The sequence below is a fragment of the Cinclus cinclus genome, chromosome 21, assembly GCF_963662255.1.
Source record: "Cinclus cinclus chromosome 21, bCinCin1.1, whole genome shotgun sequence".
NCBI lineage: Eukaryota > Metazoa > Chordata > Aves > Passeriformes > Cinclidae > Cinclus > Cinclus cinclus.
The window spans coordinates 8,654,829-8,678,857 of record NC_085066.1 but is presented as its reverse complement, the minus strand read 5'-3'; the positions used below and the strand labels follow the sequence as shown (position 1 = coordinate 8,678,857).

The following is a 24,029-nucleotide window of genomic DNA, read 5'->3' as shown; positions in this document are numbered from 1 at the left end:
GTGTATGCACCGGAGGCATGGAAATGCTGGGAGTCTGTTTGGCTGCCTTGAAAACTTGTGGGAATCCTTCTCTTTTTGCCCCTTCTTATCTTTTGGTCTTGTGAACACAAAGGGTGGGGAGTGAAAAGCGAAATCCTGCAGTTGGTTTTGCTTTATGTTCCGACTTAAACATTCCTGAGATTATTGTCACATTTTACTACTGCCACCTGCTTTACCTGGGCTGTGGAGGCCCTACAGAGCCCCAGGTGTGTCTTCTGACTGCTGTCTGCCACTGAATCACCTGCTCATGCAGTTGACCTCCAGCCCTTTGAACTGACTCTATTTTTAACTTAAAGCAGGCAGGAGAATTCATGCTAAGTAGAGGCTGATCACACAGCACTGCAGTCATCTAAAGACTTGTTGTTGCTCTAAGTGCTCCCTTCCTTCAGGAAACAGTGCTAATAGTGTGGAAGAACTTGTTATGAAAAGCACTTTGAGAGATGCCCAAATTAAAACAAGCATATGTGTGTGTAAGCTACATATACATATGCATATGCATATACATATGCATATGAATATACATATACATATACATACACATACACACACATGTGTGTGTTTAGTCTGGAATCTGAACGTTTTTTAGTTCAATTGTGCCTGTAAAATAGAAACACAATGGCTGCTATTTTATATGAAGGCAGTGAAACTTTTTTTTCTGGTTTGGCAGATGGTTTCATTCCATTTAACTGTGATTAAGATATCACAGTCCTGGGCATATGTGCTATTTCTGTCCTGAGGTGGTTGTGCAGTGTTGCCTTACCCTGCTCCTGTGTATTTCTGCCACAGTGGCCAAGTTCCACTTCAGTGGTGAAGCTAAAAATCAAGAGGAGACCTTTCCATGAGCTCTCCCAGGCCGTGTGAGACCAGTTCATAACCCCAGATGCCCTCCCCAGGCTGGCAGCTTATTGGCAGAAAAAAATAATCTTCCTTTGAAGGACAGTGGGGATTAAAGTGCAGGTCAGTCCTTGTCCTTTGGCTCTAGCACATCTCCCAGCACCAGTCACTCATTTGCTGCTTGATGTTCATCGAGGCTCCTTGTACCTGGAGCATACCTGATCCAGGTCCTCCTCTAGATGAGCAGGATGTACACCACTCATTACTTTTTCCCAGATGCTCCCACCTAAATCTCAGCCAGAGCAGCACCAGGATTTATGTTACTTGTTGTTTAAGGAGGGAACTTTTCTGTTGGGTGGCTTTTACTGTCAGTTCTCATCTGATCCCTTTGGAACCCATCCTGATTTGGGGTGCTGAAATAGCAGTGCTTGATTTTGAGGGACCTTTGTGTCCCTTCTGAATGAAGTCTGAAGGTCTACAGGGAAGCATCTCGGAAGCAGGACTTTCGTGGGGTGGCTTTGGTAGGGGGAACAGAACAGGAAGCTGCATTTAAAATAAAGGACTCCAGAACAAAGCAGGATTTATTTGCTATGTTAATTACAGTTTTGTTCTAGGTAACTGTTAAATGATGCTATATTAACTCCTTCTTATGAAGTGGAAAATGGAAGTTCTAATTTCCTTGTGGACTGTGGATTGCAGTCCCAGATGTTGTATGTCACGCTCTACTATTGACACTTCAGTATGAAATCCCTGTGGGCCCTCAATGTGTGTGTGGGCACCTTGTGGGCTTTCGCCTGGGAATCCTTTCATTCAGGTGCCTTGGAAAAGAAATGAGCACACTCAATGAGCACACTAAAGGAAATTGTTTTTGCAGTCCATCCTCGAAGTCTCTTTGGCAGCAGCAGAGGCCATGCCTGTCAAGGTTGGCTTCAGGAACCAGGCAGAGGTGTTTAGGGGAAGCTCCTCTTCTTTATTCTTACAGGGTATGTTCCTGTCACAGCTTGCCTTAACCTCTACCCTTGAAAAGTATGCCAGGAATTGACTGATAACAAATCCCTTTCCATCCCCAAATAAAGAAGAAATGGAGTGTGATTTGAGCGTGCCTGCTCTGGTTTGTATTTTTAGGGCCCCCAGGTTGAGAATCAGCTGTGTCAGTGTGATGTTTCCCATAAATAGTGTGGTAAAATATGGAGACGGGTTGTTTTTGTGTGGAAGAACTGATGGAAAACCAGTTTGGTGTTGGGGGCTTGACAGCATTTAGTGGGTGATGGAGCTGGTTATGGTGGAATAATGATGAAGTGTGTGTGACCCCGTTTCCACCCCACAGGAGTTTATACAGCTTTCCTTCAGCTGTAGTTGGCTGCCAGGTCAGTGCCCTGTCCCCAGGTACCCACTGCAGGTGTCTGCTGGTGGCTCTGAGGTTTGTCTCTCGGTCCATGTTGTCTTTTCCAGCCCTGTCTGTGTCCAGCCTCCTTCCCCAGCCCACTCCCAGCTGCCACTGCTGCCCTTGGGGAATAAAACCAGAGGAATTTCCCTGCTCATTCCCTCCTGCAGGAGGGAGCTGAGTTACTCAGCCAAGCTCCAGTGAGCTCTGCAAATTTGGGATGGAGAATTCCCGTTCCCACTCTCTCTTCACATTTCACTGTTACAGCAGGGTTACATGGTTCACACTCTTAAGTAAAAACCTGATTTCTTTCTGGACCAGATCCGAGTTCCTTTCCTGCAGAATAATCCCAGGAATGTGTCACTGCAGTCATCACAAGCACTGCTGGTCTTTACTGTTTACGTGTGCTGTCCCCTGTCCCCCAGTCCTCAGGGGAGGAGGAAGGAAGGGGTTTGTGCAGCAAAAACTGAACAAAAACCACAGCAAAACCAGAAAGCATATTTTTCCCCTGCTAAGATTAATAAAAATGGATTTCTGTGCATTTTTTTCAGTCATTCAGATGATGAGCTTTGATAAATAAAGCAAACAAGTAGTAGGTGCTGAATGAGGGCTCAAGGAGCCTCATGTAACCTCCACAAAGGGCTTGCCAGATAAACCAAGGCTAAATTTGGGCTCACGGCACTGTAGCTTAACTTATCTTGCCAGCTCTTGTACTCTTTTCAGCCAATCTCAGAGGAATTTTTTTTTTCTAAATACCCTTTTTTCCAGGAATTCCCTTTTTTCAATGGCATAGCATTTTTGGGGGCTTACATATAATTTATTTACATATATAAATACATACATAGATATAAATGCATATATGTGATTTTTATGTAATGTATAAATCCATGTCAAATTAAGTCTGCTTGCAGTGCCTTTATTTTAGGCACATTCCTATGCATATTTAATAATTTTATGGCTGTGGCTAAGCTGCTGAGCTGTGTGGTAGGAGTTTGGAGTCAGGCTGTGTCCTTGCTCTCTGGGCTGGGAATTTTTGAGTAATAAAGGCAGTTGTGTTTAACTCCAACTCATGAAGTCACTTAAAGTGAATTTTATCACCTTTATTTCTTCATGTTTGTTTAGTGGAATATGCACCCAGCAGGCCAAACCTAGGAAAAAGTGATTGTAGAACCAATAAAATCAGCTGGGTGTTGAAATAAGCAGTTTTTGCAGCATTCTTACTTGTATTTTTTTCCTGAATTTCCATGTCATGTTTTTTTCCAGTGGATGACTTGTGTTTAAAATCTTGGGCCTCAAAGTGGTTGGGAGGCTTTTTGTTGTTTTGTTGGGGGTTTTAAGGACATTTTTAATGGTTCTGTTGCAGATTTTGGCAGCATTTTTGAGGAGCATTTCCAGGACACTATAATTGGTACATGAAGTGGGAGCCATATTGTGTAAATGCAGCTTGAATTACAACACAGCTTCTCAAGTCTTGAGTCTTTGAGGTTCTGGTCACCTGAATTTTCAGTATGGAGTGTGGCATTTAATTCCTATAGCAGATTCTTTAGCTGGAAACTCTATGGCTGTATATTAAAGTGAGATTCAATTATAGGATTTTCTTGGAAAATACCAGTAGAGGCTGGGGGATCAATGCAAAACCCCAAAGGTCAAGTTTTCAGTAGGCTCTCGTGCTGTTCATAGCTTTTGTCCTTGGGCATGTTATAAATCACTTCTGGAAGTATTTTGGGAATTACTGAGAAGAACTTCAAAAGCCCTGAAATTGCTGTGAGGAGGAAACATCCTGTGCTGAAGCAACCTTGCAAGAATGGCCTCACATTTCTTGTTTGTTGATATTGTTGATGCTGTGTTTGGGGACAGGCAGGGGATTTGTGTGGTTTGGGGTTCCTAAGCTCAGGTTTAGGTATTGCTCTCTTGACAAAGGATCTGCTTTTAGCTCCAGGGGCTTTCCTTCCCCAGCATTTTTTGGCTGGGTACTGAGATTTATTTACTGGAGTGTTCTGGTGTGTTTAACATGGGTGTTAGTCCATAATGCCAGTGGATGTCATGTTTTGGGATAAATGACTGACTTTCTGAGGATATAATTATGACAAATGCTTCATTATAGCTTCAAAATGCTTAATGCTCACTGTACGTCTTGTGTTGGGGAATACACTGAGGTACAGGCTGTCAAATACAGTGTCTGTATCAAAGAATTGGAAATTTAACTGCTTATTGTTTGGTTTATGAAGAAAAATCTCATAATTCCTCATCTGATTAATCTCAGACATTTTATTCCCCAGATACCGGTTGGGCAACGTCAGCTTTTCACTGCTTGTGCTCTGATTTCCAATAGCTCCTTTTTGAAATTCAGCATATTTCCCTTTTTTTTCTTTTTTTTCTTTCCTTTTTAAACAATAAGGAATGTGGTGACATCTCTATTTGATTTAAAAGATAAATGCCTGACTCTGGGGAATTCAGCTGTCTGAAAACACCTTGAAAGTTTTTTTCCTCCAGGTGAAAATACTCCCTTCCTTTGTTGAAAGTGGGAAGGAGCATGGCAGGTGGTGGATTCTTGGGAAGGATGGAGCCTTTGTGATCCAGGTGTCTGCAGGAGTGGGCATACCTGGGGTCACTCAAGTGGCAGAGCAAAACCTTGTGAGCAGGCAGGTCGTGGATATTTTAGTGTGCAGTGGTGCAGCACTTGAGAGCAGCCAGAGGTTTTCAGTTCTTGGTGTCAGATACAATCCTGAGCAAGGGTTTAATTCAGAGGCACAATTTTCATCCTGAAATCCATAGTGCGTTTTTTACTGCACTTGTCTCAGGCTTTTCCTTCATATGGTCAATACAGAGGTTTCTTCATCCAGTAATTCTTTGGGAGCCATCTGTGACTGCCTGCCTGCTTTTTTTAACGGGGAAAAACTCAGGTAATGCTTCCCTAGATAATTTCATTCATTCTTCTTGTGTATTACAGTGCCTAAAGCAATTTAATAGGTAACACAGCTTGGGTTTTTTTTTTTTTCCCTGCTGTAGCCTTGGTATAACTCACCATGATAATTGCTTTAGAGGTTTACAGATGACAAACATGTCTGGTTACAAGCACGTACCTGGCTTAGATACTTAGAGTAAGGGTGGACTTGATCTTGGTGGTCTTTTCCATCCTGACTTTTCTGTGATTTTAATAGGGATGCAGACACTTTCTGATGTGTATCCACAGTGCTTTGGATGGAGTGTGGCATGTTGATGATGCTCAGCTGTAATGCTGGGCAGGGTTAATAAAAATCACCTCACAAGAAGCACCTGGGCAGCATTTCCTCCAATGGAGGCAGCATTTAAGGAGCCTGGAGGCACCTCTGGAACTAGGGATGTGAGGGTTTTATGAAAGAGGGTAGTTTGAGTCTGTGCAAGGTAATGTGTTCAGTTTGTATTGTGTGCTGTCCAGCTTTTCCATTAAAACAGTTTTCTTCTAGAAAAACTGTAGGCTTGTATGTAGGCTTTAATTTTGTCCTGCAGCCTGGTGAGGTGATCCTGCTGAAAACTGTCGAGAGCCTTCTCTTAGCCTCCTGTAGATCCTGCCAGGGGGAAGGGCAGCAGGATGTGATCCTCCTACTCTTTTAGGCACGCTGATAAGCTGTGCTCCCAGTGAAATGGTCAGTGCTAAAATGATGTGTAAATATTCTGCTCTTGCTGTGGAGGCTGGCACCAAGGCAGATAAGGGGAGCAAATTGTCCTGAGACATTCATCTTATGGTGTGAATAAGAGAATGAGTTGGCCAATACGGATTATCTGAAATCTGTATTCTGTACCATTTCTTTGAATGCACAGCATGAGTGGAGCTCAGAGCAACCTGGTGTGGAGGAAGCTGGCCCCAGCCATTGTAGTAGATGATCATTTCAGGTCCTTTCCAACCCAAACTATTCTGTGATTTTTAATTACTGGAAGTTATTAAACTGGAATTATGTTTTAACATAAATACACAGGAGCTGCTAGATCTGTTCACCCTGCTTTCATTTAATGGTGACTATTCTGTTGCATACCCAGGTGTATCTTGTCAGCTCCCTAACTGTGATCTCCTCATCTCCCTGAGCTGGTTGTAATTTGCACACCATGGTGGAACAGCACCTTTTAAAGGCTGATTAATATTTGTGTGAGTTAGTAGGGACATGAATGGTGGGTGGTTCTCAGCCCACCAGGAAACACTTCCCTGCTGATAAAGGTGAGGTGTTAATTGGAGCTAACTGGTATGGATGGCATTACCTTTGCCTTATGTTAAAATGGTCTGGAGGCTTGGATTTCAGGTGTTGGGGGTCACCCAAACCACTGTAATAAAATTAGTTGGGTTTTCTTGCCTGTCTCTTGTTGGTTTTAAGGATAAAAGCTGTTTCGTTTATCCATAAACATGGAAAAGCTTTAAGAGTTTTGTGGCTGGGATTGCTTTACCACCATATTAAAAGGTTTGTCCCTTCATTTTCTTGCATATATGGACAATAAGCACATCTGCTTCATCTGAAGATTTCTGTATTAGACCAGCTTTGGATTTCCCTAAACAGAACACTCAGAGCAGGAGGTACCTCACTTTGCCAGCTCTGCTTCCATCAGGTACAGCTTGATGCCATTTTTCTGATCCTGGGGATAGATGTCTTGAGCAGTCAAGAGAAAAAAATCTGGAATGTGGTTGGAACAACCTTAAAGCCATAATTTGGGACTAAGTTATGAGTGGAAACTTGTTGGCTTGTTAGAAAAGCAGTGAACTTGTGCTGGGAAAATGAGATTTTCATATTCCATGCCTTCGGGAGCAGTTTCCTAGAGCTAGGTGAAGACAGTAAATTTGGAAATGCTTGTTTTTCTTTTGGCTTCAAACCCATGCCTATTACTGTTAAGTTCAGGCTTTTATCTTATAAACAGTATTATTTGTTGACAGTGTGACCTGCAGTATGGTAACCCTCCATCACTGCTGTGAATTAAGTGGGAAGGTCAGCAATGGCAATTAAAAATGTGCCAGAATTATTAAAATAAGATATCTACTGAAATTGCTGCATCCCTTGAAGCATTCCAGCCAGGCTGGATGAGGCTTGGAACAGCCTGGTCTAGTGGAAGGTGTCCCTGCCCATGGTAAGGGGTGAAATGAGATGGTTTTGTAGGTCCCTTCCAACCCAAACCATCCTGGGATTATCTGGTGGCTGTCAAAATTCACTGGCTCCTCGGCACGGAATAAAAATGTGGATGCTGGAGAAGAAATTACAGTCTTGTTGGGATTTAGCTTGTGACATTTCAAATAAATTTAAGGGAGAAAGAAAACCTTCCTAGACAGAGCTTTTGGTGATGCTGCAGGGGTAGTCAGGCTCTGGTTTCCTTGCACAGCCTCCATAAAAATGCTGGAAGGACTGAGTGCTAAAAATACATCCTTAACCCCATAGCAGTGGTTTGTGTTGGCCTTCCTGGAGGAACGAATCCCTTTAATTAGTAAGACAGTGAAGTTTATTTTGGGGTTTGCTTTGTTTTCATTCTGCGATGTGAACTCTTATGCACTGCAGCTTAAAAAAGTGCAGAATGCTGTGGCTGTGCTGGGGTCTGCTCCAGCTGCTGGCAGCAGCTGCAGCCGGCACTGTGCTCCTCATCCCCCTGCCTGCCTGGGCCTGGGAAAAAATAAATCCATTTAAACGGGGAGGAGGAGCCAGAAATTGTTTTGCTCTGCCCCAGTAGCTGCCTGGATGTGCTGACCACATGTTGTCTGTATGTGATGCTAAGGACAGAGTTCCCCTGGCTTGGTGCAGGAGCAGCTTTTGGGAGCTCCCTGGAAGGGCAGAGTTGGTCCCTCTGGATTCTGGAAGTGTGCATTCAGTGTCACCTGTTCTACTGCTGCTTTTGGGGTGGCTTTCTTGAGCTTTGGAGCCGTGGCTGTTCGTGTTCTGTTTCCCTGCTGTTCTGCTTTCAAGTGGCTGTGTTTTATTATGGATTTAAGGCTGCACTTGATTGCGTTAATTATTTTTTTAAGAGCGTGTGCTGGTGGTGTTGCTGGAATAGACACCTTTCTAGTTGGCTTTGAACTACATTTTAGATCTTGATGTGGGTTTTTGGCACTCTATTTGGGTTTTTTTCCTAAACGTGAAGAGAATTTTTATAATGAATTTCAGTGGTTGATGGGGTCAAGTTTACCTGAGGAAGTGACAAAGAATATAAACTGGCCCCCAGCTTTCCTTTCTCAGCTCATATAAAGGAACTAGGAGGTTATAGGATTGGTAGGGAACAGAATTTGAAGGGAGAGCAATTCTTTAAGTGTTTGGGTGCAGGGATTTAGCAAGGACTCAGTTTACAGTGTGGTTTTCTGGAGCACATTATAGGTTAAGATGCAGTAAGAGGGCTTGTGCAAAAAATAGCTCGTTTTTTCCAAATTATCCTTTAGTAAGCCTCATTTGCATGTTGTAAAATAGCAGGTGTGAAAAGTATCAGAGCCAGGACTTTAAGGACAGAGGTGTTTGGTCTTGTAGGTGAACAAAATTGATTTCTTATTACTGAGCTCTGTATGGACTCCTTTAAAGATATCATTTCTAGTGCAGTGCTGTGAGTTTAAAGTATGTGCCTGAGGTGGTGGGAACCTGCTGAAGCTTGGAAAACACACTTGAGTTTCTTGGCTTCACCCGAGAAACACAAATAACAGTATAGCCAGAGGGCAGGATTTTTGTGAAGACCCACAACAGTCTGATTCCTGGATGAGTGGTTGGGTTTTTTTTAAATCATATTACCAGTTCTGGCAAAGTAAAGATTCAGTTTTGCAAGCTTCAAATGGAGAAGGATTAAGGAATGGATGTTTGCAGTGGTTCTGTGTTGATTTAGATCTCAGGCATTGCAATAATTCTTCAGGTGCTGTGGTGCTGGGTGAGGTGGGAGGGGGAAGAACGATAGGGAATGGACCTTGGCATCTCAGCAGCTTTTCCTTACTTCTGGCTTCCTCCAAACCTGCAGCTTTATCTTCAGGGGAGAGCTGCAAGAGGCTTTGTGTTACAGCCACCCAGTCCAAAGTTCATGTGAGCAATGTTTTGGGTTTCCAGAAGAAATCCTTTGGACTTGCACGGGTCCTGTATTTTCCAAAATGCCTGGTGTTAGCAGGTGCTTTTTGAATAGAAAGCTGTGAAACGAAACTCTTTCCTAATGGAGCATTTAATCACATATTATTTTTTTCTGTTATTAGCTGTTTTTAAGCATTTTTCAGGCAAAAGGTGCTGACAGGCCTGAGCCCTCTCCTGCTTGCTTGGCTTTCTGTCAGCTTCAGGATGCATCCGTGGCTCAGCTGTGCAGTGCCAAGTCCCAGGTTTTTAGTGCTGGTTTAATGTTTTGATGGCTTTACAGGCTCTTGGGCAGCAAGGTAATGAAATGGAGTAAGTGGGTACTGGCCTTGTTGCAGGAAGATAAAAAGTAATTGGGCAGCTGAAGCACCTGAGGTGAGTCTGCACTGCTCAGGTGTGCTGCCAGAGCAGAGTTCCCAGGGGGAGAGAGACAGGACAGGGAGAGCATCCAGGGCACCTGCCTGTACTGGGAAGCTTTATGGGACCATCTCCCTGCCCCATGAGGTGAGGGAGAGACTCTCATCCACACAGACCATGTGTTCCCCACCCCACTTTCCTGCTTTAGGTTCTCCATGTGAGCTCTTAGGAAATCAGCCTTTTTCTCACAGTGGATCTCTGCACAACTGAAATAAAATGGGCCCCTTTTGCACTGTTTCCTTGTTGCTGTAACCAAGGCTTTTGCACTGCTTCCAGCTCAGCATTAATTCCCTTTGAGACCATGCCTTGGATTGCATTAACTTTTTTTTTTTTTTGACATTTGACAAAAGCTTTGTTTAAACAAGTTAGATGTGCATCAGGCTAATAAATATAAACCCCGTCAGATTATTCCTGCTGGGCTGTTCTCTGGAGAACAGTGTCTCATTTGTGTATTTTCCACTAATCATCTCCAAATCTTGCATGGGTGATATCAAGTTAGGGTAAGTGGATTTAGGATTACATATGGTACAGTCAGGGAAAAAGAGGCTCTGTTTTGACAACCAGCATAGCAATCTGGGAGACATGACTCCAGTTCTAAAAAATGTTTTCAGAAATGTGTTGCATAAACAAGTCATCATTTCCCTGGTGGAGAGGGGAAGTGTTTTTCTAGATGTACTTCTGCACAAACCTTCTGGACCTGTTTTCCATAGCCTCAGTTAAAAACACTGAGAAAGGTCAATGTGAATGGTCAGATGATGTCAGAGCACAGATTTGGGTTGACAAGAAAGGAAGTTGGGCCATGAGCTGATCTGTGAGTGACTGAACTTGTGTACTGCGGGTTTGGGCACGTGGGTGCTGCGAGTGCAGCAGAAGAATAAAGAATCCTTAATGGCACCATCACTCCTTGGCAGGCTCCACGAGAGGGGAGGGGAGGGGCATTTTGGGGGTGGGAAGAGTGTAAGTTTAGCTGAGTTATGGGATCACACCCATTAAACCACGTTGACTTCATTGTGGCTGCCTGGGTGTGACTAGGGCTAGAGTTTGCCTCTGTCTGCATTAATCACACTCTGTGCGACCAGTGAGCTGGAATTGAGAGTGAGGTCTATAGGTGGATGGGTAAATGAGGTATTGGGGTAGGGTAGACTTAGCTTTTATGAGGAAAACCATAGCTCACATTTAGTCGTGTTCTGTAGGGGAGGACAAAGGAAGTCTGTTCATTCTGATTGCTCTTGCTAAAGATTTTAGCTGAGCTGCCATCAGGTGAGAGGGAGGATCCTCTTGTGCATAAAACTTTTTTTAAAAGTAGGAAATAATGTCTAGGAGTAAATAATTGATTTTTTTTTTTTTTTTTTTTTTTTTTTTTTTTTGTGTTGAAAAGACCCAGCAGCAAATCCTGGAGGAATCTGCTGCAGCCTCTTCAGGTTGAGATGCTGATGAAAGCCCAGGGAAAGCAAAAACCCAGGAGCTGGTTGTGCACAGCTGCAGAAGGACCTGGTGGTGGTTAGTGGTGGACATCCTAGTGGCTTGAACTTGCCTGTAGGGTGGTGTGGGGACCATAAAAGGGTGGTGAATTTGGTCCAGACAAGAGCAATCGCCCTGAGGAGTGGGGCAGCCAGGAGGGATCAGCATGAGAGAGGAGGGGGAGGTAAAGATGGAGTCACTCTTGTTTATCCTTCCTTAAATAAGGATTAAGGAGCACGTTGTGAAACTGGTAAGAGGCAGATTAAAACCCAGCCAAATAGTTTTCCCTTTTGTTATAATCCCAAAGACAATTGAGCTGTGAGTCCCTGTAGAACCTTGGCAGTGTCCTTAGCAGAGATGCACAGCTGTGAGTAGAACACTTTCAAGGGTTGTGTTTATGGGAAGGGACTGCCTCTCTCTGAACTGCTTGTTCACAGAATCCTGGGGTGGGTTGGAGTGGAAGGGGCCTTAAAGCTCATTCCATTCCACCCCTGCCATGGCAGGGACACCTCCCACTGTCCCAGGCTGCTCCAAGTCCCAATGTCCAACCTGGCCTTGGACACTCCCAGGGATCCAGGGGCAGCCACAGCTTCTCTGGGCACCCTGTGCCAGGGCTTGCCCACCCTCCTAGGGAACAATTCCTTCCCAATATCCCACCTAACCCTGCCCTCTGGCACTAGGAAGCCATTGCCCCTTGTCCTTTCCCTCCAGGCCCCTGTTAATTTTTTGTCTGGGATTTGGTGTCTGCCGTTCTTGAGTGTTTGTACTTCTGTCACTGTTTTGTTGAGCATGACTTGATATTCCTTTTCTCTCCTTCCTCCTGTACTCTTTTCCCCCCAAGGTTGCTGTGCTTTTGCTCATTTACTGCCATCTGCTTCGTGTTCTGCTTCTGAAATTTTGGTGGTGCTCAAGTATTACCCCAGAACAATCTCCTCTGTGGAATCCCAGTGGTGGGAATCCTGCACAGGCTGGCTTGCAGTGTGCTTGGGTTTTATTTAGTATTGCTTCTGGACCTGTGCCAGGGCAGGGTCAGGCTGGATCTCAAGAAAGGTTCTTCCCCCCGAGGGTGCTGGCACTGCCCAGGCTCCCCTGGGAATGGGCACAACCCCAGGACTGCCAGAGCTGCAGGAGCTCTCAGGGGTGCACAGGATGGGATTGTTGGGATGTCTGTGCAGGGCCAGGGGTTGGACTGGATGATCCTTTTGGGTCTCTTCTTGCTCAGGGTATTCCATTATTCCATTTTCTTCTCTATCAAGTTGTCACGAAATTCCCCATGCTATTTTTTTCCCTTTTTTTTGAGTTGCAGCCATTCTTACCTATCTGAAAAGCTAAAAGTCTTTTCAGCCTGCCCAGCAAAGCCTTTTTTTTTAATCTCTACTGTGACTTTCTTCCTGCCAGATAAATCTGTTTCTGTATTCTTTCAAAATGCTCTTTCCCCCCCACTTCATCTTTTTTAATTTATCCTTTGACGTCGATTCTTCTTGTGCCAACTGCAGAAGCTGTCCCTTTTCATCTTTGATGCTTCTCAGGGAGGTTCCTCATTAATAGTCAGATTTGAATAAGAAAGGCTAATTCCTCGTTTGTGTATGTAGTCAGGAAAGGCAGCCCAGGCTATGGTTTTTGAAGGGTCTCATTTTGGGTACTTTGGACATCCTTGCTGGGATGTGGATTTTCCCTCCTGCCTGTCTCAAGTGTGACTTGAACAGCTTGAACTTTATCTCCAGATTTTCCCTGAGCTCTGTGTGGGATCATCTTTCCTGTGCTGGCACTGCCCTTCCCTTGAGGCAAGAGATGGGAGAGAAAAGGTATCACCTCTGACACTGCCCTGATTTTGGGCAGACCAGACAAATAAGGGATATACCAAACGTTCCATCTCCAGTCCTTTCTTTTTCTTCCTGGATTCCTCTGCTGCTCTGGTTCTGTGTTTAGCTGAATTTCTGTAGGGATTTTGCCCTTAGGAAATACTGTTTATTGCCTGATAAAAAAGATGTTACTCCACTGTGCTGCAGAGATGATCATTTCCTTCCCCAGTTTTATTGGAGCAGGGAGCAGTTGTACTACAGGGATGCTTTCATTTTCTCTTTGTCTGTTTTTTTATATTCCTTTCAACCTCTTGGTGGGGTTGTCACTGCCTGTTGGAAAAGGGGCTGGCCCAGCTTTCCAGTGCCACATTTCTCAGAGGGATGTGTTAGGAAATGTGCATTTGATTGGAATTGAGTTGCATTCCTGACAGTCCTCACTCCAAACATCCCTTGTTGATGTGTTCTGTGCTTCTCCCACGGCAGAGATGTCTCAGGAGAAAACTGTGGTTTCATCTGTGGGATTTTAATTTCTCTTACACTAACTGTGTGTGTCAGCTCCAGAACCCAACCCACTGGGAAAATACAGGGAATGGGAAATTTTCCATGTTAAGTATGTAATTTATTTTTCTTTATAAAACGTCTACAGCTGACATGTTTACTCTGTTTGGTTTTAGGGTTTTGTTTTGTGGGGTGGGGAGGGTTAGGATGAGTAGTCAGGGTTGGAGCTACATTATATGTAAGGGCAAAACACATAATTTGGTGGTGTTAGATGTAAAACTTGGTGCATGAGATTGGGTTTGGGAATATACTTGGATCCATTGTCCATCATTCCTTTTGTAGGAAGCATGGGGTTATCCCGAAGGAGATAACATCTCTGCATGCCCCTAAAAGCTCTGGAGTGGCTGTAGATGGAGAGAGAGGGGGAATATTAACAGCAGCAGATGGTTGAAATATTTTGATTTAAGTGATTTGAAAATTGAAGACAAAACCCAAATGCTGTGGTGAGAGCCAAGTGCTCTCCCTCCAATTCCCAAGCCCAGAAGCATGTTTTGGGAAAGGCTGGCTTGTGCAGCTCTTTGCATCCCTGGTCCTCCTTTTGTTTCCATGGCAGCACAAAGGATAACGCTGCAGCTGCCAGATGCTGCTGGAAGAGAGATTACAGCTTTGACCTAAATATCTCTTTAATACAGTTCTCAGTTACAGGGAATGGTTTTTCAGATGTCAGAGATACGGGAGGCTCTGGTGAGCGTGGGCTCGGATTCCTGATGCCTTCACTGCTCCAAGCTCAGCCTTGTTTTCCTGTTTATAATTAGGGATTGGGTATGGGCAGCGATAAATCTGTCCAATATCAAACATTTATGTTGGAGCTGGAAGAGCTCGTGGGGTTTTATCCATCCTGACAACACTGGCAGGGGATGGGAGGAGTCTTAAACTGACAGCTCGTGAAATCCCTCTGGTTTTAGAGCTGTAATTGAATTGCTCTGTGGCAGTTTGGTGACTTGTTCTGCAGTGTGTGTATTAATGCTGTTAGTGAAGTGTAAATACAGCGTTGTGCAGGGCTGGGATGTGATTCCCAGAGCCTGGCTGGAGTTCCCACCCGGAGGAAGGCAGGGAGCTGCAATGCTGCTTTTTGCCTAGACTGCCTGAGGATTATAAATTACACATCTGCAGTTCAGGAAGGAAAAAAGGGACTGTTTGGAGCTGGGTGGTTGCAGCAGTAATTCCTAACTGGCATACAGTGGAAAGCCATAGAATCTGTGATTCTATCACACTGAGTAGGGAGGAAATAAAACCTTAAATCATCCTGGTACTGCTGCTGGTGGTTTTCTAAGGGTTTTGTTACTGCTTTGTAGTTATTGTTTGGTGCAATGGAACAGAGGGAATAAGCAGAGAGGACCCATATAAAAGACTGATTTGAAAAACCCAAATGCAGCAGATATAAAAATTCATAGAATTCCAGGGTGATTTGTTTTGGAAGAGACCTTAAAGCCCGACCAGTTCCACCCCCTGCCATGGGTGGGGATACCTCCCACTAGACCAGGTTGCTCAGAGCCCCAAAAAATCTATTAAAAAAGCCTTTTGAAACATGACACGATCTTCCAAATAATATTTTATGCAAAGCTTAGAAATCAACATGTCAAGATGGTTTTTTGCTCTTTTCTGTTGGAACAGACTCAGTGCTTTGACTTAAAGTGCTGGGGGCTGGGTTGGAGAGGATGTGCTGTGAGATTACCCCTCCTGAAAAATGCATGTTTTAGGAGGATCACAAGTCTCAACCCAAAAACTGCACATTTCCCTCTTTGCTAAGAAAATCAGTGCACAAGCTTTGGGAAATATGTCCTGAAAGTGCTGCTTTGATACAGCTCCAAGAGAGAGATGTGTGGCCTTATCTGCATCCTTGTGGGCAAGTGGGAGCTTGTAGGAATATTTTTTGTACCTGTTCACTCAGGTTTATATTTCAAAGCAGAAGAAACTCTAAATACTGCTTGTAATGCAGAAATTATTGAAGGGGAGAGCAGCATGTGACGTTGGTACTTTAAGTTCATTCCTGTGTTTTTGAGGGCTCCTGTTCTTAACAAAAAGGACCTTTAGCTGAGAGTTTCCAGAGAAATCCCTTGGCTTTTCTATATTTTATTTATTTACAGCTTTTCCTCACTTAGAAGGAAAGCAAAGTAAAGTTGGGATTGCCTGAGGGCAGCACTTGCTAAGAAGCTTTCCAAGAATTGTGAAAGATTTAAGTCCTTTCATGTCATCCTGCAGGAATATCTGCCTGCCCTTCCCTCATCACTCCTTCTGGTCAAGTTGCCATTGAGTTTCCATCTGGATCAGAGGAAGAGAAAGCTCTGAGCTTCTCAGCTTTTTGCTAGTCAAGGGTGAGAGATTTGGGTAAAAAAAAGGGCAAAACAAGGTTAGTGGATCAGGGGCTGGTGATGGGCAGGCTGCTGTGTTAATACTGGAAAAGGTTCTTCTAAAAGCCTATTATTTTAGGCACTCCTAAAATAATAGACAAACTGCACTGGCTGGTGGGGATTTTTTTCCAAAGGATGGACCCAAAGGATGGAGGGGGTGGTGTCAATCTAATTGGCCCCAGTTAGAACCATTTTCTCAGAGGTGCCATTAGCTGCCTTGCTGCTATTGCCCATGGAGGTGAATGGAGTTCATTTAGGAGAGGGTTTCCAGTGTAAAACCTGGAATGGGATGAGCCAGACTGCTGGACTCTGAACAGCCAGGCCCTTGCTGTGGTTATTGCTGTAATGGCTGGAAAACATTTCTGTTTTCATGACTTCCCTCTTCTGAATCATGGGTGCTAAGATTGGCCTTGAGCCTGTGTTCTCTCATTAACATGATTTTGCTGTTATGTATTTAGATTTTAGTGGTCATTCCTGGATTTGAAGAAGTGGATTTTTCTGTTGGGGCTTTTAAATACGGAGTGTTGGAACAGTCAGACCTCCTCAGAATCAGCTGCTGTCCAGTTCCATGGAGTGCATGGACCTGCAGCCAGGATTTCACCTCAGCAGGTGTTGCCCCTGGATCCCTGGAAATGCCCAGGGCCTGTTTGGACAGAGCTTGGAGCAGCCTGGGATAGTGGAAGGTGTCCCTGCATGTGGTGGAATGGATGAGCTTTAAGGTTGCTTCCAACCCAAACCATTCTGGGATTCGTGTGGTGAAACCAACATCTACATCTCATTCTTAATTCTGAAAATAAGAAGGTTCCTCTGGGTGGGGCTGAGTTACTGAACTGAGATTTTATAATAGCCAAGGATCCTCTTGGAGTTTGTGCTTTAGGGTACTGGTAGAAATAAAAACAGAAGAATTGAGAAAAAAAAATAATTCAGACTTCTGTTGTGGCAAAGTAAACTTTACAAAGGAAATGCAGCTGAAATTATGATCTTGGTGCATGTCTTAAAAAGACACGAGTGACACCATGAATATTTGAAGCTTTTGATCAGTGATGCAGAAATGAAAGGAGCAGCACATGCAACTGCAATTAATTATTGACAAAAGTAATTCTTTGCATGTGTGGAGCCAGTAGTGGGATGTGAAGGTTGAGTTCACTAGAATTCCAGAGTTGGGCAGTAATGCAAACAAGACCCCAGTTGATCAACTTCATACATGTGGTTCTATTTATTATGCAAATCTCTTCTAATATGTTTAAATCCAACATGTGGTGGTGGGGGGTTGCAGCTTCAGCAGAGGATTTTTGTGGGCTGCACAGTTTGGGCTCTGTGTGCTCCAGTTTGATGCATCCAGTGTTTCATGCTGTAGCTATAGGTTAATTTATTTAGGAAAATAATCTCCAAACCTGCTTGTGATGTGCTATCTGTGAGTGTTTGACCTTTTCACCTTAACTTCTGTGGATCTTAGAATAAGTCAGTGTTTTCTGAAGCATTCCTAGAAACTGAATTGGGCAGAGGGTGTTTCCATGTCCCTCTCAGTGAGGGCACACAAATCTCTCACTGCTGAAGAGACCAGGGACTGTTTCATGCCATGTTCTGTGCTCAGCTGCAGTAATTCCTTGTAAACATGCCAGTGTAAAGGAATCCCGTAGATCTCCCAATAGAAATGAGTTTGGTTTTTTTGTGTTTTTTTTTTTAAAAGGCACTAGAAGACCTGATGTAAATTAATTAAAACTGAGGATATATTATTAAGTTGGAAATTTTAGTGTAAATTAGTTGGGTTGCAGTCAAGGTGTTTGTTGTTGTGTTTTTTGGTTGTTTTTTTTTTAAGCAGGCGTATTTTGGCAATAAAATTAAATTTGACCTGTTCTCAAGTATTTTGTACACTCAAAACCTGTGTGGGGGCAGGCTTAGCAAAAAAGGGGAAGGTAGCTTTGTCAAGAAGTCTAGCACCTTGTCAAGTGAATTTTATTTTATTTCTTTATTGCTAATCTGGATTAAAATGTGTATATGGCCTATATTGAGGTTCCTTGAGACCTGATACAGTTTTGGAAGGTCCTGGTGTGGGGTTTTGGTGCATTTTCATGAAGGAAGGACCAAATAGGAGGAGTAAATCCATGTCCTTGGGCTGGGTCATCCTTCCTTTCTGCAGCTTCCCACCTTCTGCTTTGTCTTTTGGCTTCTGTGCTTTTTGGAATTTTAGCTTTCATTGTCTCCCTGATTTGTCCCTTTTGAAAGCATGGGTCTTCCAAAATAATACTTTTAAGGTTTTTATTAGAGAGAACAGGATTTGTGATGCTCTTGTTGCCTTTGTGCAGCTTACCCTTTGGCTTGGCAGATTTTGTTGCAGATCTCCAAGTCAGCAGCAGTGATTTGCTCACGCATCTTTTTTTTAATCTTCCATGGTGATAAAATCCAGTGGTTTTATTTTTATGGAAGCTTGTTGGCATTAGTAGGGAGCTCTCCCAGTTTGTTTTGCACACCTAAACCTCCACAAGTCAGGGATAATACCTGCCTGAGACTGATGGTTTTCCTTGACTCCTGAGAGTCTGGAGATGAGCTGAAGCCTCCTCATCTCATTCAGCCAAGGCTGCTCCTTCCCAAATCCACAGCAGCTCAAAGCAAGCCATGAGAGTTGATACTTCCTGTTAGGGCAGTGAAATTTTTCCCAATACCCAGTCTAAAGCTCCCCATTCCATTGCTTCCTGTCTGGGAAAACATTCCTTCCCACAGAAAGGTAGGAAACCATCCTAGACCAAGCTGTGGTCCCTTTAACCAGGGGCAGGTTTTACATGCAGTGTTCCCAAATGGAAATTGCTGCTTGTTTGGTCTCCATCCCAAGTTCTTGTCGCCTGGGCGTGGTACAGAAAGATTTTGATCCAGTGGGACTTGAGGTCATGGAACAGGAGCTGCATGGCTGCAGTGTCTTCTCTGGCACCTGGAATGCCAAAGGTTAACCCAAGTCTTCAGAGCATTTCACTCTGAGCCTTTGTTTTTCCTTCTGCCAGTGGCTGTGTGGGAGGCAGCTCACACCTGTACCAAAATGCTGATTATTTGTCACGTGTTTTCATATAGATACAGGATTTATTCATGGCTAAAATACAAAGGGATGTGTTATATAAAACTGGAGAAGGTTTACTAATTCCCAGCTAATCTGTCTTTTTGGGATACTGAGGCAAAAGCAGTACATCTCATAGAGGTACACTGGAAAATACAAATTGGCTTTGTGATTGTATTTAGGTGGTGCTGTGGAAGTTTGGATGGTTTCTGAAGTTAATGAGGGTTGCTTCTGGAGTAGGAAATTGCCTCCGATTTCTTTACTCTCCAGATAAAAAAATCAGATGAAACAGCCTTCTCCTCTTGCTGATGAGTGTATTGGAGGGGAAGCAGTGGCTTCCTTAAAAACATCGTGGTCAGGTGTAACGTTCCAGCTGTTGTTTCCTGTGGCATCAGGAATTGCTTGGAACACCAGGAATCTTGGTGCTGCTTTGTTCAGTGGAGTTGGAGCTGATCTGCTCAGTAGGAGCTCCCTGTGCAGCACAGGCATTCAGCTGGTTTGCATGGTTCTGCAGGGGTTAAATCAGGATCCACGCTGGGTTTGTAACAGAAGCATCACAGTCTGTTTGTTGGCAGCTGACTGGACCTTTATGGAAGGAGCAAAACTGTGCAAGTTTTTAAATACAGAAAAACAGAGCCTTATTTCTGTTCTTTGATGTGGAATTGTCAGTGAGGTGGGAGCCCAAAGAACTCAATTTCTCTGATAAACTTGCCTTTCTTCAAGAAATCAACCCCTTCCCCAAGTAGTTTTAATTAATCTTGTAACAAATATTTTGTAGCAAATAGCTCTGTGGTTTATTTCTGCCTAGAAAATGGAGGAATAAAGAGAGATTTTTCCTCTGCCTGAGCAGGGATGTTCCCATTGACTCTGGGTGCTGCAGTTGCTGACATTAAGTGTGATGTGCAGTAGAAAATAACATGTTTCAGAACCAGCAAATTTTCTCATTTACCTGCGTGGAGAAGTTACTGCAGACGGTGGCAGTTGGTGACACGTAATGTGAGAAATCCAGGGCTTTTCCTGCAGGGAAGGAATGGGGTGTTGTGGATGGGAAATGGTTTAACCAGGGACACACTGGAGGAGCCTTTTTCCAGCTCCAAGGGCCTAGAGTTAGTTTGAGCTTGCTGATGATGTGGGAGCACTTGCTGCTGCGAGCAGATATGTGCAGAGTGGGAATTTCTGGAATTTTTGATATCGTTTCCCCAAACTCCTGGTCTCTGTCATGTTGGACTGTCAGTCTCCCAGGAATGAGGCGTGACCTTTGGTCTCGTGTTCCCAAAACTGTGGTGTGAAATCGTGTGCAGCGGAGCAGTAAATGTCATTATCCTGATGTTGGGAATGTTCTCCTCTTCCACAGATGCCTTTGTAAACAGCCAGGAATGGACACTGAGCCGATCTGTACCGGAGCTGAAAGTGGTGAGTTCACATTTGCTCCAGTCTTAGAAAACATCCTGGGAATGTCACACACAAGGGGAGGATCTTCCATGCCTAATTCCAGCTACTGTTGGGAAAACAATGTAGAAAGCAATTTCAATAAGTAAAGGATTTTTTCTCTACATATCTGTCGTAGACTCACAGAAGGGTTTAGATTGGGAGGGACCTCAAAGCTCATCTCATCCCACCCCCTGCCATGGGTAAGGACACCTTCCACTATTCCAGGTTGCTCCAAGCTCCATCCAACCTGACCCTGAACACTTGTAGAGCTGAAGCTATCTTTATGGAGATCATGTATATTCAATATTTATAATCATTCTTCAAAGACCTCTCAGTATTTTATTGCTGTTTGAATTTGTTCTGCTCCAAGAAGCAGCTTCCAAGGGTCTTCTTCTCAGCAGGGAGGTCTTATGAGGGCAGTGGAAGTTAGCAGCTGATACATAAAGCTCATTTTATCTCCCAGTATTAAGCTTCCGTGATTTCTTAAAGGACCAAATGTCTGTTCTCCCTCTCTTTAAAGAATTTAAGCCTTTCCCAAATCTGAGTTGATAAGTGTTTTATAGAGGTGAGAGGATCTGCAAGGCCACATTTAACAGGACAAATGCACTTAGAGAGGCATTTTAATGGGAGCAGCATCCTACAGAACTACAGTTGTTGGCTGTTTTGTTTTTAGCAGTGCTTAAGGTGAGTACAAGAAAAATCTGGCAGTCAGTGGATGTAATTCCCTGATACAGGAAGGGTCACCAGGTTTTGTTTAACAGATGATGTCATTTGGAAGACCCCAAATACCTCACACAATGAAAAACCAGTAATTCAGGACTGGAAGGTGTTGGTTGGATAGGAGTCCACCACTGTTAGCTGGCTTATCCTGGGTTCCCTTCTCTGAGCCCTGCTAATTCCCAGCACCCACCAAGAAAATTGGGAATTGCAGGTGAGAGCAGAGCTGCAGGTACTCCCATGTTGCAATTCAGAACACAAACGATTACCAAGCACCAGGTGATGGTCTCAGGGTACATTTGTCTCTTGTGATAGCCTTGCTGCATCATGTGAGTGCCTACCTTGGGTGTCTTGCCCCTGTGTTGTCTGAAGCAGGGATGGGAAAGCAGATTTCAGCTGCGTGGCTGCTGCAGAGGATTGATTTGCAGTGGTCAGTGTGCCCAAGGGATGGCTGTCCAAGGGTAAAAGCAGAACTTCTGCTGTTACAAAAATAATAATTTGATTATAGCGCTGCAAGTGATGTCAGCCAGCAGCACCAGCTGTGCCTGTGAACTTGTACTGCAACAGGAAGGGTAAATAAGGAAGCCCAGCTGAAATCTGCTCTCCCTTTCCTGCACATCTGCCATGAGTCACCCCTGTCATTCCCTTACTTCAGCCTCATCCTGGGTGCTCCTTGTGCCTGAGGAACATAAGGGCCCTGCTAAAGGGAGATGTTGTCCTCCTGTACAGGCTGGGAGGTCCTTACACTGAAGTGGCTGATCTTTACTGATTTATTTCTAGAGGGGGCTGTACCCTTTGGGCTCTGCAAAATTTTCAAGGGAACAGAAACTGGCTCTGGGAGAGCAGAGAAAGTTCCCAGGGCTGCCACAAAGGAAGGAGGTATTTTTCAGCCTGCCTTTGAGGAAAGAGCACCAGACTTTGCCTCCTTTTTTAGCAACACGAGGATTGGTTTCTTTCCAGTGTTCAGAAGGATGTTCAAGGCCACCTTGGAGGGGGTTTGGAGCAAGCTGGGCTAGTGGAAGGTGTCCCTGCCCATGGCAGAGGGAGGAATAGGATGAGCTGTAAGGTCCCTTCCAAACCAAACTGGTTTGGGATTCTGTAATTGGCTCCTGCTGATCCAGTACCTTTACTTCTGGATTTTGATGCTTTTGTTATGGTCAAGTGAATGGTGAGACCACTGCCTTTGGTGTTTCTGGGTCCTGTTTATTCGAATATTAAACTAGGATGTGTTAGGCAGAATAAACATTCGACATTTATGGATAAAATCACTGAATTTCTTGCAAAAACATTTGCAAAAAAAAGATTCAGCCAGACTCCTCTCCTGGACTGCTTTAAAATGCCAAGTGCCATCAATACAGTTTATGATTTTTCCCAACAGGCTTTAGAAGGAGTGGGCAAAGTGGCTTGGATTTGTTTTACAGCATGTCTGGCACATGGAAATAAATGATTCAGTGTTACACCAGTCATAACTGAAAAGAGCAGTGAGTTGTAGCTGAATTTTCTCCTCCCTGAACTGGGTTAGGGTGGTATTTTTGTTCCCTAACATGCTTGTCATAACTTGGTGCATTTCAGACATATCCATAAATAAATGGAGATGACTTGGATTGTTTGTGTATAAAACAGGGGGAGAGAGGAATATGACTGCTGTGAGAACAGGCTGGCATTTTTGTCATAATGTGGAGGATCAGCCTTAAAGCAAATATTAATGCTTATGAAGAGAGTAACACTCTCAGAAGTCAGATTTTTTTTTTTCCAGTGTGGAATTTTTTGCTCTTGCTTTGTAGGAATGTGTCAGAGAACCTGAAGTGCGGTCAAATGGTGTAACCTGGTTTGACCTTTGGGATATTTAAAAAAACTAAAATAGAAAATTGCGTTCTTGAGTCATTTGGTGTCTTTCAAATACTGGGGGGGTGTCTCTGGATAGAACAGGACATCCCAACCATGGGATGTTGCCTTGACTGGAACCCCAAGTTGATAACAATAAAATAACAATAATTTCCATCCGCACAAGGCTAATCACTTGCAAGTGAAATTTTCACTGGAAAAACGTAATGTGTAGACCATTAAAAATGCAGTTCAGCTTTCACACACTAACTGTTTTTCAGTGGTGGTGAATCCTGAGCAGGGGGCATTTTGTATGTGGTTGTAGGCAAAAAATAAAAGTCGAAAGGAAGTTCTCACTGGGAAGCTTTGTATGGAAAGGGAGATGGTGTCAATTTGGTGATGAGAAGAGGTGCCAAGGCCAAGCTGTTCACTCACAGGGTTCCCTCGGGTCTAAATGGTTTTGTGGTGTGAGTGGGAGTAGACAAATGTGCTGCAGTTTGTGGGCATATAATGGAGGAAAAAGTCATTAATTTGAGAGGTTGCTTCATGTTTGGGGGTAAGGAACACATGTTAGAGATGTCCTTTTCTTCCTGTGACTCATCCCAGAATCCCTGCCCCCCTGCTGCCCACGCTGTGGGATCAGCCCAAGGCAGGAGGGAATTTGGGGTGTTTGGGGTGCCAGCACACATGGCTGGGTCCTGTCAAGCCACGCTTGATAAGGAGGGTGGTTAGGATGGTTAGAAGATGGGGTAGAGAATGTGCAGTGACGTGCAGCTCCTGGCTGCTGCCTCCACCCCTTTGGCAATCCCAGGCAGATAGCAGAGTTCATCTTTTCTCCAGGGACCTTGTGTGCTGAGCCTCTGGTGAGGGTCAAGTAAACAGGAGAGAACAGAGCAGGCTGGGCTTGTTTCAAAGGGGGAAAGAAGTTTCCATCACCTCCCTCCCCCAAGCAGGGAGTGTGATGTCCTCAGCTCTGTGAGCCCCTTTAAAGCTGTGAACCCCAAATATCCTCACATGTTCTGGCACTCGAGTGTCAGATCCCAGACACCTGGGATTTTTGAGCTTTCTGTGCTTTCTGACACTGACCCCCTGGAGAACACTGCTTTTGACCTGAGGCCTTGGAGA

At 44.1% G+C, this 24,029-nt stretch overlaps 1 protein-coding gene across 2 annotated transcripts in view; it reads left to right on the top strand.

Moving 5' to 3' along the window:
- Positions 1–24,029, top strand: part of AGAP1 (ArfGAP with GTPase domain, ankyrin repeat and PH domain 1) — a 299,706-nt gene that overhangs the window by 73,089 nt on the left and 202,588 nt on the right. For both annotated transcript variants that reach the window (XM_062506694.1, XM_062506693.1), the window contains exon 2: positions 20,287–20,345. In XM_062506694.1, coding sequence (XP_062362678.1) covers positions 20,287–20,345 — 59 coding nt within the window. The remainder of the gene's footprint in view (positions 1–20,286; positions 20,346–24,029) is intronic.